Genomic DNA, 14009 nt, shown 5'->3' with positions numbered 1-14009 from the left:
CCTCCCAAGTGCTGGGATTACACATATATTCTACCACAGCAGCTATACTTTATATTTTTGCTTGCAATCTAATATTACTCTGTTTTGTTGCTTCAGTTTTCTGTCTATGACTATTGGGAGTGCTTTTACTTGACTCCTGTGCCCATGTCTTAATACTTTTCTGATTGCTGGCACAAAATACCTGACAAAAACAACCAAAGGAAGGATTTATTTTGGCTCATAGTTGGAGGATACAGTCCATAGTGGAGGGAAAGGAGCTTGAGGCAGTTTGTCACATTTCACCCCCAGTCAGAAATGCAGAGAGGGGTGAATGCTCACGTCCTACTTTTTTTTTCTTTTTTTCCTTTGGTCTTTTTGAGACAGGGTCTCCCTGTAGCTCCAGCTGCCTGGAACTCGCTCTGTAGACCAGGCTGGCCTCGAACTCACAGAGAACTGTCTGCCTCTGCATCTGAAGTGCTGGGATTAAAGGTATGCACCACCACGCCCGGCTTGTCCTACTTAAAAAAAAATTATTATTTTTATTTTATGTGTATGAGTGTATTGCCTGCATGTATGTGAGTGCACTGTGTCATACAATCCTATGGAGGTCAGAAGAGGGTGTCAGATTACCCTGGAACTGGAGTTAAGAATGGTTCTTAGCCACCATGTGGGTTCTGGGAATCGAACCCAGGTCCTCTGCAAGAGCAGTCAGTGTTCTTAACCACTCAGCCGTCTCTCCAGCACCCTACTTTTTTTTTTTTAAGTGTGACACCTCAGCCCATGAAATGGTGCTGCCCACAGCTACGGTGGGTCTTCCCACCTCAATCAACCCAGTTCAGATAAGCACTCACTGGCATGCTCAGGGGCTTGTTTCTCCAGTGAGTCTAGATCCTGCCAAGGTGGCAATCACTGTTAACTACCAAAGTCTCTTTTTAAAAATTAATTTTTGGCACTGTGGAAGGAAACCAGAGCTTCATGCATACAAAGTGTGTGATCTACCACAGAGCTGTAGTCCCAACCCACTTCTGTGTGCCTTGTGTGTGTGTGTATACACGAGTGCCTGTTTGAGCACTTCCTTGCTTCCTGGCTCCATACCCAGCTTATATATTTCCTGCTCTGGATCTTGAATGAGCCATTTCTCCAAGGAGTCCTTCATTGGAAAAATTCACTGCTATGGGCTAGTGTTTCTAGGCCCCCTCAGTGGACAGAGGAAGGAGACTTATACAAGTCCTTGTGCGGAAGCACTTATCTATAAACAGACACATTTTGGTGTCTGTATTAAGCTAAACATGAGTTCAAATTGATGTTTCCAATTCTAATCTGTTACTACATGGATCATTCTAGCCTCTTTCTTTTAGTTCTTTTTTAAACTATTTTATTATTTTATTTTATGTGTATAAGTGTGTTGCCTGCATGTATGTAAATACACCTGTGTCATGCAATGCCTGCAGTGGTCAGAAGAGGGTGTTGGAGCCCCTGGTACCAGAATTATATATGGTTGTTAGTAGCTATGTGGGTGCTGGGATTTAAACCCAGATCCTCTGCAAGAGCAGCCAGTGCTCTTAACTGCTGAGCCATCTCTCCACCATTGGCCACCAGGTGCATAATTGTTTATTTGTATTATGAAGATCTGATGGTCTCAGATTTGTTCATTCATACCTCACAGAGAACAACTTTATCAACTAGACTACAGTTCCTTTTGCTTTTAATCTTTTTGTTTTATTTTTTGAGACCAAGTCTTCTTATGTAGCTCAGGCTGGCCTGGAACTCATTGTGTAGCCCCACATTGGCTTCAAACCCATAGCAATTCTGCCTCAGCCTTCTAAGTGCTAAGAAAATAGGTGTGAACCACCACAGTCCATCTGCCTTTAGTATTTTTATATGTGTGTACAAGTTTGTGTACGTGTGTGTATTCCTTTGGAGGCCAAAACTTGACTCTGTGTATCCTCTAGATACCGCCACCTTACTTCTTTGTTCAGTGTGAGTGTGTGTGTGTGTGTGTGTGTGTGTGTGTGTACCTGTACGCATGTGCATTCACTATGGTGTGCATGTGCAGGTCAGAGGACAACTTGTGGGAGTTGATTTCTTCTCTCCACCATGTGGGTTCTGGAGGATCAAACTCAGGTCTCCAGGCCTGTCAGCAAGGGTCTTTACCTGCTAAACCATCTTTCCAGCCCTCCACTTTTTATTTTGGGGAAACAGGGTCTCTTACTGAACCTGGTGCTCATGGATTCAGATACACTAACAGACTGAGAAGCTGCAGAGATCTTCCTGCCTTTACCTCCCCAGGGCTGAGATTACAGATGTATACCGCCGCCCCCAGATTTCTATGTGAAATAGAAATGCTTGTGGGGCAAGCATTTTACTGACTGAGTGAGCTGTCCCCAGTTCTAGTCTTACATTTATGTATGTATGTATTTACTTATTTATTTATTTTAATATTTTATTTTTATTATTTTATGTGTATGAATGTATTGCCTGCATGTAAGTGGACTTGTGTCGTGCAATGCCCACAAAGGTTAGAGGAGGGCATCAGATCCCCTGGAACTGGAGTTTTGAATGGTTGTTAGTAGCCATGTGGGTGCTGGGATTTGAACCCGGGTCCTCTGCAAGAGCAGACTCTCTTAACCGCTGAGTCATCTCTCCAGCTCCACATCTTTTTTAATTTTTTATTTGCATTGCTGGAGATGGAGCCCAGGGCCTTATGCATGCTCGGCAACTGAGCCCATTCCCAGCTCTGTGTTTACTCTTCTAGGCCCTACTCTTGTCTGTAATGATGTAGATCAACCTCTTCCCCTGCTTCATGATGCTGTTCGTACATTTGTGATATAGTTAAGCTCTTTTTGTCATAGTCTGCATCCTGTATTGTGACTCCCCCAACCTCCTTGACAATTACCAGGCCTTACAAACTACAGTTCCCTCTTCTGCCATCAAGTTCTTCTGCCAGCAAGGGCTTTCAATTCTGGGGAGTGTCAGCTATCTCCCATTACAGTGTCACACAGAATTGTTTTTCTACCCTCAAAATCCCCTAGGCTTCCCTTAGTCAAACTGTCCCCCTCACTCCCGTGGTAACTGCTGATCTTATTCCTGTATCTATAGTTTTGCCTTTCCTAGAATACTTTATAAATGGATTCATATCATAGCTGGCTGGTTCTCACTGGCTTATTTCACTTAAGAAATAAGTTGTTGGGGCTGGAGAGATGGCTCAGCGGTTAAGAACACTGGCAGTTCTTTCAGAAGACCTGGGTTCGAATCCCAGCACCCACATGGCAGCTAACAACTGTCCCTCACTCCAGTTCCAGGATCTGACAGCCTCTTCTGACCTCTGCAAGTGGCACGACACGGGTGCACTTACCTACGTGCAAGCAATACATGCATACATATAAAATAAAAACAATAAATAAAATATTAAAAAAGAATATGTTGTTATTGCAGTTGTTGTTTGGGAGGGGGCCAGGTCTCATTTATCCCAGGCTGTCCTCAAACTTGATAGGTACCTGAGAATGACCTTGAACTCTTGATCTTCCAGCCTCTACCTCTCCAGTGCATGTGCCACTATGCCTGGCTCAACAAAATTCCAAGGAGACTCATTACTGGACTGTGTGGTAAAAGTAAATTTAGCTTTGTAAGAAATTGCCAATGTGTAATCAGGCATGGTGGCAGCCCTTGGGAGGCAGAGGCAGGTGGATCTCTGTGATTTCAAATCCAGCCTGGTCTATACAGCGAGTTCTAGGCCAGCTGAAAAAGACCCCCCCTCCAGAAAAAGAAAAAGAAATTGTGTGTGTGTGTGTGTGTGTGTGTGTGTGTGTGTGTGTGGTATTCGCTCACACCTAGAATCCAAGCACTTGGGGAGGCTGAAGCATGAGGATTGATGCAAGTTTGAGGTCAGCCTGGGCTACCCAATGAGAGTCTGTCTCAAAAAAAAAAAAAAAAAAGCTAAACTAAACAAAATAAGCCACAAATAGGTGCCTGGAGAGATGGCTCAGAGGTTAAAGAACACTGACTGTTCTTGCCGAGGTTCTATTCCCAGCACTCACATGGTAGGTAATAACCATCTGTAACTCCAGCTCCAGGGGTCCGACACCCTCTCCTGCCTCCGTGGGCATTGCATGACATGGGTACACTTGGATACATTCAGGCAATACACTCATACACATGAAATAAAAATAATAAAATATTAGAACAAGACAGAAACAAAAGCCTGCCACACTGTCTTCCAAACTGGCTCTTTCAGTTTTTCTTTGCACCTGCAGTGGATGAAGGTCGCCTTGCCCTACATCCCGCCACTTCAGGTGTTATCAGTGTTGGGTTTTGGTCATTCTAAGGGGTGTCTAAGAGCATCTTGTGTTTTGAATTTGCAATTCCCTAATGAGATATGGCGTTAAACACTTTTTATATGCATATTTGCCTGTTGCATTTCTTTGGCAAGTTGTCTTTTCAGATCTTTTGCCCATTTTAAAAATTGGGTTGTCCATTTTCCTATTTGAGTTCTCTGCATATTTTGGATAATAGTCCTTTAAAAAAATATTTGTTTCAGTTGGGCATATGCCTTTAACCCCAGTACTCAGTAGCAGAGGCAGGCAGATCTCTGTGAGTTGGAGGCCAGGCTGGTCTACATAGTGAATTCCAGGCCAGCCAAGGCTACAAAGTGAGGCCCTGTAAAAAAAATTATTTTATGTAATTGAATGTTTTGGCTGCCTATGTGTGTGTGTGTGTGTGTGTGTGTGTGTGTGCCACGTGCATGCCTAGTGCCCTCTGAGACACAAGAGGGTGTCGGATCCCCTGGAACTAGAGTTACAAATGGATGTGAGCCTCCATGTGGGTGCTGGGAGCTGAACTCAGGTCCTCTGCAAGAGCAGTAAGTATTCTTAACTACTGAGCTGTCTCTCCAGCCCCAGAAGTCCTTTAAGAAAAGATTTATTTTTAATTATGTATATGGGGGGGGGTTGTGCATGGGCATGTGGGTGCCTGTGGAGCCCAGAACAGGGTGTTGGATTCCCTGGAGCTGGAATTACAGGCACTTCTGAGCAGCCTGATGTGGGTGTTGGGAATTGAGCTCTGGTCTTTCACAGTCTTTCAGAACAGTACTTGCTCTTAACTGTTGAGCCACTGACCTCAGATAATAATCCTTTATTAGATATGCACCCTGCATCTCCCCACCATCTCACTGTGTATCTGAGGCTGGATGCCAATTCTCCATCATCCTACATTCACTCTCCAAGAGCTGGGATACCAGATGTGTACCATCAAGTCTGACTCATTCTCTTACTTGTGCTGTTTGCAGAGTACACATTTTAAATTTTGTTACAGTACAACATAATTTTCTTTGTTCGCAGGTCATATTTTCATGATTGATCTAAGAAATTATCAACCCCAAAGTAACTCAGATTGTCTTCTCTATTTTCTTCTTGAAGTTTTATACTTTGACATTTTGTATTTAGGTCTATGACTCATTTTGAGTTGATTTTTGAGAGAGAGAGAGAGAGAGAGAGAGAGAGAGAGAGAGAGAAACACATGTGAGTACAGGTGCTCCAGAGGGCCAGAAGAAGGTGGTTGTGAGCTGCCTGATTTGGGTTCTGGGAACTGAACTTGGGTCCTCTGCAGGAGCACCCACATGCTCTTAACAGTTGAGCCATCTCTCCAGTCCCTTGGGTTGATTTTTGTGTAAGGCATTCTGAAAGCTAGCTCTATATTTACTACCACCGACATTCACCCCACACATGTATTTTGAAGTTGACATCTACAGTATTTCAGTGGCTGTCTAAACAGTTGCAAGTGAAATACTTACTAAATACTGGTATCAAACAAAAACTGGGATATCATCTTTTTTGAGACAGGGTCTCATATAACTGAGGCTGACCTGGAGCCTCCTGCCTCCACTTCACAAATGCTGGGATGGCAGGACTGCACCCACACCCAGCTTTTGATATTTTTTTTTTTTAATAAATGGGGTCTCAGCATGTTGCTCCAGCTGCTCTTGAACCCTTGGGCTGCCAGCTTCTCAGGTATCCAGGACTGCATTTGATTTTTCACATGAGGCCAGATGTAACAAAATTGCTCCATGAGGACTGGGGATGTAGCTCAGTCAGTAGCGAATCCTGTTCTAGCACACACAAAGCCGTGGGTTCTACCTCCAGCATTGTGTAAATGGGGCCTGGGGGTGAACACCTATAACTTTAGCACTGGAGAGGTGCAGGTAAGAAGATCAGTTCTAGGTCATTCTCTGCTTCATAGTGAGTTTGATACCAGCCTAGGATACACACAAAGAAATACCAAGGACAACAACTGAAAAGAAAATCTGAAACTCCAAAAGAAACAAAATTGCCTTATCTACTGATACCATCTCCATCTCCAACTCAGGAGATGAGCCTCCAGTTGACATCTGGTGCTTTCAAGGCATCCCTGCTTGTCTCTGTCCAAGTGGCAGTCTTCAATTAGAAACCACACTCATGACACAAGCATGCGAGATACATTTGTGGAATGGCGCATTTTCAGAATAGCCATTATTTTATTTTATTGTTTTCCATCACGCTCTGATCCTGACTCTTCCTTTGTCTTAAGCAGAGCAACATCAGAGTGTGAGAAATTCTGGGGCTCGTGGATCTTTACAAAAGTAGCACTTATCTGCCACACCCTCTCCTTTCCTTTCAAGGACACCTGAGCAGGCAGGATTGGGCCCCGCTTTCAGGGAACCGGAAGCAGCTCCTGGGCCAGGTCTATGTGCAGGAGCTCTGAAGACCAGAGCCACCAAGATAGCCTTCGTCCATGTGACTTGGCAGAGGCCTTGTGACAGGCTTATCTGGATGTGCTCTTGTGACAGCCAGTAGTCCCTCCTTTGCCCTCCACCCCAACTATGATGGGACTGGATGTGGTTGGAACCGTGTAGGGGAGCCCTCTAATTGTTGCTAATTGTTGGGTTAAGGCTGACTTCAGTGTTCCCCGAGTGCCTTACCTCAGCTAACAGAGACACTTTCTGGGAGTGTGTGCTTTGGTGAGGAAGACCTGACAAAAGGTGATTTGCCATGATGTGCGTTCGGAAGAGGGGGCAGGGTCATGTCCTAGAAAACTGGCAGGCAGAGGCAAGGGAGGCCTGTGTGAGGAGGCAGCATGCCAGACCGATTAATGGGGTGAGGGCTGAGCTGAGAAGACATCTGGGCAGAGGGTCATTGCATGCAAAAGCCAGGGGGCCGTGCACGCACGGCTGAAGACCGAGGAGTGGGAGGAGAAGAGCGGCTAAAGAGTCATCAGACCCTGCAAAGACTCTGGCAGGGAGTGGCATGTTGTGGCGCCTGGGGCGACCTGACCTCACTGAGCAGAAGGGTCAGGAGGTGAGGGTAGAGGCAGTCGGAGGCCGCTAGGGTGGTGGCTTCAGGCTTGCTAGAAGCCGGTGGGGTCTAGGAAAAGGAGGCTGCTGTACCCCAAATGGTCTGGATGGCCGGTTTGTGGACAGGCGATTAAAAGAGAACTGGGAAGCTAGACAGTAACACCAAGTATGGATGTAGTTCTAGACGAAGTCACCGGTGGTGCAAAGGCCCTGGGGGCATTCGGTGGGCCCGGACGGTAGTGGGGCTTCCAGGAACCAGCAAACATAACCAAGGAGCAAGGCAGTGGTGGCCAGAGACCAGGAATTGCCTTACAAGGCGCCCTGCAGCTTTGCGGCCGCTCGGCCACCGCGTGCTCGGCCGCCAGCGGCCGGCGGGGGCGCGCGCGGAGGGGGCGGGGCCGACGGGGTGCGGGCGGGGGGCTTGGCGCGGGAGCCGCTGCGCGACGCGACGCTGTGGCATCCGCTCCAGGTCCGCACCTGCTGCTTGGGACTGGGGGAGAACTGGAGGACGGGCGGGGGCGTACAGGGTCTAGGCCAGGGAGCTCCGCACGCCCCCGTGCACACCTGTCACGCTCGGTGCGCCCCCTGCCCGCACGCACGCGACCCACGCAGCTCGGGCGGGACGCGGGCGGCTGAGTCCCACCCCTCTCCCAGGCGCCAGTGGCCCGGTAGCGGCTGGGCAACCGCGTGGGTGGCTGTGGTCGCGAGAGGAGGCTGAGAGCTGGGTCGCAGGTGCATTCGGGCGGGTTGGTGGCCTAGTCGGTGGTGCGTGCCTGTGGCGCTGTGCCATGTTGGCAGGTCCGATGGGGGAGGGGCGTGGGCCTTGTGGATGGAGGTGGGCCTGGATGAGCCAGGGTGGAAGTGCATAGAGCCTTCTGGAAAACAGCCAATAGTGCTGGGTCAATGTACGGAGGCAGAAAGGGGGTGTCCTAGTTGGTGGCCATTTAGGTGCTGGAGCAGGGGTCGGGGGAGCACGGACTGGTAGTGTCGTACTTGGGCGGGAGGCGCGCATACGGCGGCTGTCTTGGAGTGTGGCCTTGGCCCTGGGGGGAGGGGCGACGTGTAGCTGGGCTGGCGACTGGGGTCTTTCGGTTCCAAGTGGGGGTACGATCTGGCTTGGCCGGTGAGGGAGCTGTAGGTTGCCAAGGGGACTCACTCCACCCCCTCCAGACATGCTGCTGCTCAAGAAACAGACGGAGGACATCAGCAGTGTCTATGAGATCCGAGAGAAGCTGGGCTCGTGAGTGTGCACCCTGGGCTGTGGGAGGGAACGCTTACATATGTGAGGGGTGTGCACATGTGAGTAAATGTGTGAAGAGCATGTGAAAGATGTGTATGGTATTAACAGGTCAACATGGGAGTGACTTTTGAGAGGTGTCGATGTCTGTGTGGGAGGTGGTATGTGAACGTTGGTGAGTGTGTGACGTGGCATGGGGATTTGCGTGTGCACACTTGTAGGTGTGTGTGGTAGAGTGTATGGTTCACCCAAGGGGCTCCCATTTCTGTTCTCTCCCCTGCTCTCACTGGCACCCCCTCCCTTCTTGCCTCCCATCATCTGGCTGTGCTGCAGGGGTGCCTTCTCCGAGGTGATGCTGGCCCAGGAGAGGGGCTCTGCACACCTTGTGGCTCTCAAGTGCATCCCCAAGAAAGCGCTGCGGGGCAAGGAGGCCCTAGTGGAAAATGAGATCGCTGTGCTTCGCAGGTGTGACCACCTGCCCTTGGACCTTAAGACCCCTGTGGCCTCAGGCTGAGTCTGTGGACTCTACCAAGCCTGGCTGCCAACCCGCAGGGAGGCCTTGTGCCTCTTCCCCTTTGAGTCTGCATGTCTCCATGGCAACATTAGAGGCACTCTATCCATCTGTGCTTTGTAAATGGCCTTCAGAAGTGTGCGCTCTTCAGAAGGCCTGGGCTAGCAGCAGAACAGTGGGGGGAGGGGTGGAAGACAGTGGGGAGGAAATGATGGCAGAAAAGAAGGTAGGGGCTCAGGACAGTTCTTCCAGATGAAGCCTTCCACAAGGAGCCATTTTTCCTTGTTGCAGGATCAGCCACCCCAACATTGTTGCTCTGGAGGATGTCCATGAGAGCCCTTCCCACCTCTACTTGGCCATGGAGCTGTGAGGAAGGCTGATGGGGGGGGGATTCACAGGAGGGGGCAAAGCCCAGGCTCTATGCCTTGGTCAGCTGATCTCCTGCCATGCCCCCTCCCCCAGGGTGACAGGTGGTGAGCTGTTTGACCGAATCATGGAGCGGGGCTCCTACACAGAGAAGGATGCCAGCCATCTCGTGGGGCAGGTCCTTGGTGCTGTCTCCTACCTGCACAGCCTGGGCATTGTGCATCGGGACCTTAAGGTGCCTGGCCATGATGTGACACCCCCTGTTCCCACCCCATCAGGCCTATTCCTTTCCCAGCATCCATTTCCATGAGGGTCTGTGGAACTTGACGGTGCTGAGTCCTACCCTGTCCCAGTACCCTAGTAATTCTGGGACTGATACAGTCTTTTCCCTGACCCCATGTGTCAACAGCCTGAAAACCTCCTCTATGCTACCCCCTTTGAAGACTCCAAGATCATGGTCTCTGACTTTGGCCTGTCCAAAATACAAGCTGGCAACATGCTAGGCACAGCTTGTGGGACCCCAGGATATGTGGGTAAGAGGGAGAGTGCTCTGAGTCTCATCATAGGGTTGGAGGGGGCCGGGGACCCTGGGGATGCCAAGGCTCCAGAGTCTAGGGCAGCTGCTGCCTGCGGCAGTCTACTCCTGGGGCTGAATAGATACACCAGGTGGCCCTCAAGGGCACATGTGTGTGTGCATGTGCAGACGTGCCTGTCTGTCTGTCTGCCTCTGGCCGCCAGCCCCAGAGCTCCTGGAGCAGAAACCCTACGGGAAGGCCGTAGATGTGTGGGCCCTGGGTGTCATCTCCTACATCCTGTGAGTGACCGCTGGGACGGCTCAACTCCTACCTGCCTGCCCCTGCTGGGTTGGGGAGGGGTGGACAGCTGGGTGATTCATCTGTGGGTGCCAGGCTGTGTGGGTACCCCCCCTTCTACGATGAGAGCGACCCTGAACTCTTCAGCCAGATTCTGAGGGCCAGCTATGAGTTTGACTCTCCTTTTTGGGATGACATCTCAGAATCAGGTGAGTGCAAGGGTTAGGGTCCTAACCCTGTACTGGGGAGTGGCAAAGGGCTCCCACAGACTGTGTAAACTGACCTTGTCCCCTGCTCCAGCCAAAGACTTCATCCGACACCTTCTGGAGCGCGACCCTCAGAAGAGGTTCACCTGCCAACAGGCCTTACAACATCTTTGGTGAGTGGGATGACTGGCAGGTAGCATAGGGGCTGAAGAGACATGCACTGACTCTCAACCTTCCTCTAGGATCTCTGGGGATGCGGCCTTGGACAAAGACATCCTGGGCTCTGTCAGTGAGCAGATCCAGAAGAATTTTGCCCGGACCCACTGGAAGGTGTGCATGCCTTTGCTTCAAGGTGTGGCCACTGAAGTCCTTGGAACAGGTCATGATGCTGGGCCTGACTTGGCCTAACCTCACTTTCTTCCCACAGCGAGCATTCAATGCCACCTCGTTCCTGCGCCACATCCGTAAACTGGGGCAGAGCCCAGAGGGTGAGGAGACCTCCCGGCTGGGTATGACCCGTCACAGCCACCCAGGCCTCGGGACTAGCCAGCCCCACAAGTGGTGACACCCAGGTGTGTGGGGACCCCATACCCTCTGGGAGCTGGCTTCTTGGGAAGCCTAGAGGGTGGTGATGCTCTGTGTGCCAGGAGCTACGTGGAGTCTGGAGGGTTGAAAGCAGTGTGCCGAGGGCAGTGTGCCAGGGGAAGAGAAGCTGGGTGAGGGGACAGCTGGTGGGATGGGGGCGTTTGTGTCCCCTGAAGCCTCTAAGAAAGGAAAACCGCATGACACCCCTTTCCATCTACTTCTTTCTCCTCTCCTCCACTCCAGGTGGATGCCAAGGACGACCAAGTGGACTGACGCCCCAGCTTTTCTTCCCTCAGGCCCTTTTGGACCCCTTTCCCACTCCTTGTCTCCCCTGGGCTGGCCTCTGCTGGAAAGTTTGAGACTGTGGGTGTGGTGCATGGTGCTGGGGCAGGGGGGTACCCCAGTCTGTCCCCAAGGCTCTACCCTCACCTGGGGTAGAGACTCCCCTCCCCTGTTCCTGCTATCCTCTCTGGAAGCTGAGGAGGTATTGGCAGGCGGACTCGGGGGGCATCCTTCCTGCACTGTGCACGCACACATGCACCCGCGTGGCTGTTCTGTGCTTTGCTGACTGTGGGTGGTCCTGCTTGTGTTGTGGCCCTCCAGCCCCCTTTGGTTCCCCCCCCCATGCCAACCAATAAAGACGGACAGAGCAATTGCCTGGTGCTGAGCTGGGGGTGGGGGGTGGTTGTGGGGTTGAGGGTCAACTCAGGAAAGGACCTGAAGGAAGCAGGCGCACTGCCCGTGGACTTGCCACTGGGTCTTCCGCTCTATCCCCTGCACCTGTCCTTGCTGGGATCATGACATTGCTCCGGATTGTCCAAGAAGTTCTTTCTACTGTCCTCCGCAGTGCCAGCCAGCAAGAAGCTGCTTGGCTGCCCTGGGTCTGAGAGAAAATGGCTGCCAACATGGTCTCCTGGGTTGCCAGCAGGGGACGATGTCAGGAGGTGGCAGGCACCCCCAGCAGCAATGCTCCAGGTCCCTAAGGCTGTGGAGATGCCCGGGGCTGGGAAGGCCTTGGGGTTGTGTGGAGTGTGACCAGAATTTGGGGTAGCTGTTTTGTTTACTGCTGCTGCCTTCTCCTACTCTCTCCCTTCTCTGCACTCTAGTGCATACCTTCTCTCTATCCAGAGGGCCCCAGGGGTCTGCACACCTCTTCCATGCTAGGACTGTGAAAGTGTGTGCTGCAGGTCTGTTGACCTGGGACTGACAAGACAGGTGAAACTCCCAGGAGTGCTGATGAGTGACTTCTGGTGTGAAGATCTGTGGCCTATCCTCTGGTTCAAGTGGTTCCAGCCCCTCTCACCCCACTCAGGGGTAGGCCCCAGACAGAGTTCTAATGGAGAAGGTCATCCTTCTCTCTCTGCTCTGTTAGACCCCATTGTGTGGCCTGGATGATAGAAGCCTGATTGGGGTGTGTGTGTGTGAGAGAGAACTGTCATCGAATTTTGGGACTCAAAGGGAGGCAGTGAGGCCCAAGCCAAAGCTGACGTGTGTTTCTGGGGCAGAGGCCATACAAGGTTTCAGTGTTGGAGCCAGGTCTGGAAGTACGTGGGCAGCTTCCTCCTCTGTTCTCATGGTCACCTCAGGCCATTCTATGCTACAGGCTTTGGGCCACGTAGCCCTGACATGCTTGCCCAGCATCCTGCTGCCCTTCACACCAGGCCACTGGAGGGAAACCTCGGACAGCCAGTACCATTAACTGGGTCTTAGCTCATGGCGTCTCTCACCTCCAGTGACCTGCCCTGAAGCACCATTATGTTTTGGTCACCTTCGCCACCCTCCTTTTGGCTGGCTCTGCTGCTCATCTTTTCTCTTGTTCACACTGGATGCCTTCTCATTCTTGTGTTGTTGGTGCAGTACTGATTGGGTCTCTACTGGGCCAGTAGTCTGAGTCCCCTACCCTGCAATGGGAGACGTGGCAGATTGGTGGGGAGGAGTGTTTTTATGGGGATGGTCTGCTCAAGAAAAGCACTTTGCTAGGTGCTCCAGGAGCCCTGGGCATGAGCACCAGAGCAGTCTTTCAGAAAGAATTAGCACTCACTCAGAGCTGCCAGCTCTTTCAGACCAGGCATCCAGCCAGAGGTCTTCTGTAGAGTTGGCCCCCGGCTTTGTGTGGCCTTGACACAAGGTGCAGTATTCTCTCTTACCAGCAGGGCGTGCCACCAACACACGTTTAGACATCCAGGAGCCCCTTTTGGTTCCTTCAGCACCTGAGGCACTGGCTCCAATCCATTCATCTTTGGGCACCCTCCCAAATTCTGCCTTACATTAAATCTGAACTAGGAAGAAAGGTCCTGCTCATCTAGGACTGGAGTGCAAGGGGGCTCAGGTAGAAGCAGCGGATCCTTCCTCATTTCTGCCAGATCTTCCCACTGGAGGAGGGCAGTTTAGAAGAGCTGGGCCTTGGGTTACCTAGCAGATGGACTGGCTGTCCCCCTTGCCTGTTATTGGAAGACGGGGCGCTGGGACAGCGAGTCAGGCCCAGGTCACAGGAGGAAGGAACCACACCAAAACCTGGCCTGTAAGCCAGGGAGCTATTGGTGGCTCAACCCCAGGCAGCATTCTTGTCAAGTTTGGGGCAGGAACTGAGCTTGAGCCTGCTGTAAAAGTCAGGTACCATGAGTCAGCGGGCAGAGAGTGTGCTGTTGTCCCTCTCAATGTCAGAGGACAAGCAGGAATTCACGGGGAAACTCATGGGTGTCATAAGAGGATGACACTGCTCCCCACCCCCAACCTTGGTCAAACAGGGGATTTGTAGACCATCTTGGAACAAATGTGGAAGGCAGAGGTTTCAGAAAAAGTTAGCCTATAGCACCACACTGGAAACATGGAGACCTGTACATTTTTTTTGTTGTTGTTCTTTTTGAGACAGGGTCTCCCTGTAGCCCCAGCTGTCCTGGAACTCGCTGTGTAGACCAGGTTGGCCTTGAACTCACAGAGATCCACCTGCCTCTGCCTCCCAAGTGCTGGGATTAAAGGTGTGCACCAC

At 51.2% G+C, this 14009-nt stretch overlaps 1 protein-coding gene across 5 annotated transcripts; it reads left to right on the top strand.

Moving 5' to 3' along the window:
- Nucleotides 1–7709: 7709 nt before the first annotated feature.
- On the top strand, nucleotides 7710–11674 carry Pnck (pregnancy up-regulated nonubiquitous CaM kinase). 5 transcript variants are annotated; one of them, XM_008829531.1, is made up of 12 exons: nucleotides 7710–7772; nucleotides 8474–8543; nucleotides 8874–9005; nucleotides 9343–9417; nucleotides 9514–9652; nucleotides 9827–9950; nucleotides 10156–10231; nucleotides 10326–10438; nucleotides 10530–10608; nucleotides 10678–10765; nucleotides 10863–11007; nucleotides 11264–11674. In XM_008829531.1, exons 2-11 carry the CDS (start codon nucleotides 8476–8478, stop codon nucleotides 10998–11000), a joined length of 1032 nt encoding a protein of 343 aa, XP_008827753.1. In that variant the 5' UTR covers nucleotides 7710–7772; nucleotides 8474–8475; the 3' UTR covers nucleotides 11001–11007; nucleotides 11264–11674. The 5 variants fall into 5 exon arrangements, with proteins under 5 accessions (XP_008827753.1, XP_008827754.1, XP_008827752.1 ...); XM_008829532.2 differs by lacking the exon at nucleotides 7710–7772 and adding an exon at nucleotides 7907–8035; XM_008829530.1 differs by lacking the exon at nucleotides 7710–7772 and adding an exon at nucleotides 8043–8101.
- The last annotated feature ends 2335 nt before the right edge of the window (nucleotides 11675–14009 follow it).

Source organism: Nannospalax galili, unplaced genomic scaffold (assembly GCF_000622305.1).
Source record: "Nannospalax galili isolate Female #2095 unplaced genomic scaffold, S.galili_v1.0 scaffold513, whole genome shotgun sequence".
Taxonomy (NCBI): domain Eukaryota; kingdom Metazoa; phylum Chordata; class Mammalia; order Rodentia; family Spalacidae; genus Nannospalax; species Nannospalax galili.
Note: the sequence above shows the minus strand (reverse complement) of the source record. Positions and strands in the feature narration are given on the sequence as shown.